The sequence below is a fragment of the Octopus bimaculoides genome, chromosome 9 (genome assembly GCF_001194135.2).
Source record: "Octopus bimaculoides isolate UCB-OBI-ISO-001 chromosome 9, ASM119413v2, whole genome shotgun sequence".
Taxonomy (NCBI): Eukaryota; Metazoa; Mollusca; class Cephalopoda; order Octopoda; family Octopodidae; genus Octopus; species Octopus bimaculoides.
The window spans coordinates 46949758-46951394 of NC_068989.1; the positions used below are offsets into that span (position 1 = coordinate 46949758).

At 38.2% G+C, this 1637-nt stretch overlaps 1 protein-coding gene across 1 annotated transcript in view; it reads left to right on the forward strand.

Moving 5' to 3' along the window:
* The first annotated feature begins 782 nt into the window (after positions 1-782).
* The window catches only part of LOC106877990 (probable serine/threonine-protein kinase clkA), a 181733-nt gene continuing 180878 nt past the window's right edge, over positions 783-1637 (forward strand). Inside the window, exon 1 of the mRNA XM_014927064.2 lies at positions 783-1545. Coding sequence (XP_014782550.1) covers positions 1477-1545 — 69 coding nt within the window. The 5' untranslated portion in view covers positions 783-1476. The remainder of the gene's footprint in view (positions 1546-1637) is intronic.

Genomic DNA, 1637 nt, shown 5'->3' on the forward strand with positions numbered 1-1637 from the left:
TGTGTGTGTGTGTGTGTGTGTGTGTGTGTGTGTGTGTGTGTGTGTGTTATTGTATATGTGTATATATGCTTTTAAAGAGAAGAAAATAAGTAAGAAAAGAACTGAAGCGAGCTGGAGGTAACGGCGTGAGAAGTAAAAAAAATAGAGAGGGTGAGTTTCGAGCGAAGAGGGAGTGAGGGAGAGTGAGAGAGCGAGTGAGAGGAGAAGGGAGTGGAAGAGCTATTACGGCAGTTGATACAGAGAAGCCGTAGAAAGAAAAAATGGCAGAAAGTTAGAGAGAGGAGGAGGAATATAGTGAGATTAAAGAGAGTAAGAGAGAAGGCGGGCGGAATAGAGGAAGGGGGAAGAGGAATAGTAGTGCGAGAGTGAAAGGGTTACTGTGAGAGGAAGAGGGGGGGAGACGAATGATAGAGAATGGGAGGAAGAACGAAACTGGAGGGAAAATATCGAGTGTGAGGAGCTGAGTTTGAAGAGGAAAAAAAAAACAGTTTAAAATAAGAGGAGAAAGAAGAGAGAGGGTAAGAGTAAAGAGCGAAGGGGAGGAGAGGAAAGTAAAAGTCGATAGAAATGTAAATAAACAGTGCGGGAGGGGTGAAAAAGGTAACAAATATGGAAAGAGAGAAAGAAAGAGGGTAAGAGAGACAAAGTGGGGAGCATGTATGTATATATATATATATATATATATATATATATATATATATATATATATATATATATGTGTGTGTTTAGATAAATATATATGTAGCTATATAAATTGAAAAATATAGACTCATGAGTTCTAGTTCTCCTGTTTGTTTCGTCAAACCTGTGTGTATGCATGTATGTATATAAGTACGTATGTATGACTGTATATGCCTCTGTGTGTGTGTGTGTATTTGAATGTATGCATGTGATATATGCGAACGTATATATTTGTATGTATGTATGTATGTATGTATGTAATATATATATACTTATGTTTTTGCGTATGAAGAGATAGAGAGATACAAAACAAAAAACAGAAAGAAAGGGGGAAGTGGGGAGAGAAACGGATTGAGTGAGTGAGTACGAGTGCATGAACATGAGCCAATGTGACTAAATGAGTGAGTGAGGGTAGGGTGTGCGTGTGCGAGTGCGCGTGTGAGTGTATGTACGTATGTATGTGTGTATGTATGCGTGTGCGGGTAAGATACGAAAGAGTGAATGAAGGGTGTCGGTGAGAGGTGAGTGTGACGTCACAGCTGCAATAATATTATGGTCTACAGTGGACTGTTTGAGTTTTTACGCCGTAGGTCGCTGTTACTACAACTGATGTAGAAGAAAGGGGAAAAGAAAAACAAAAAAAAAGGAAAGACAGAGAGAGAAACAGAGCGAACGAACGAGAAAGAGTACGAGTGAGAGAGAGAGAGACAGAAAAAAAAAAAGAGAGACAAGAGTTGTAGTAGGGCTTCAGCTGGCATTCAACTTGGTCTACTTGTTGTTGTTCTTGTTGTTATTATGGAGATACAGATAATGGGAGATCGGGTGTTTCAGGCCGACTACATACAGAGGAAACGTATACGCAGGGTAAGTACCGGTATATATATATATTTCTACACATGTATGTATATTATACTATATATATATATATATATATATATATATATATATATATATAT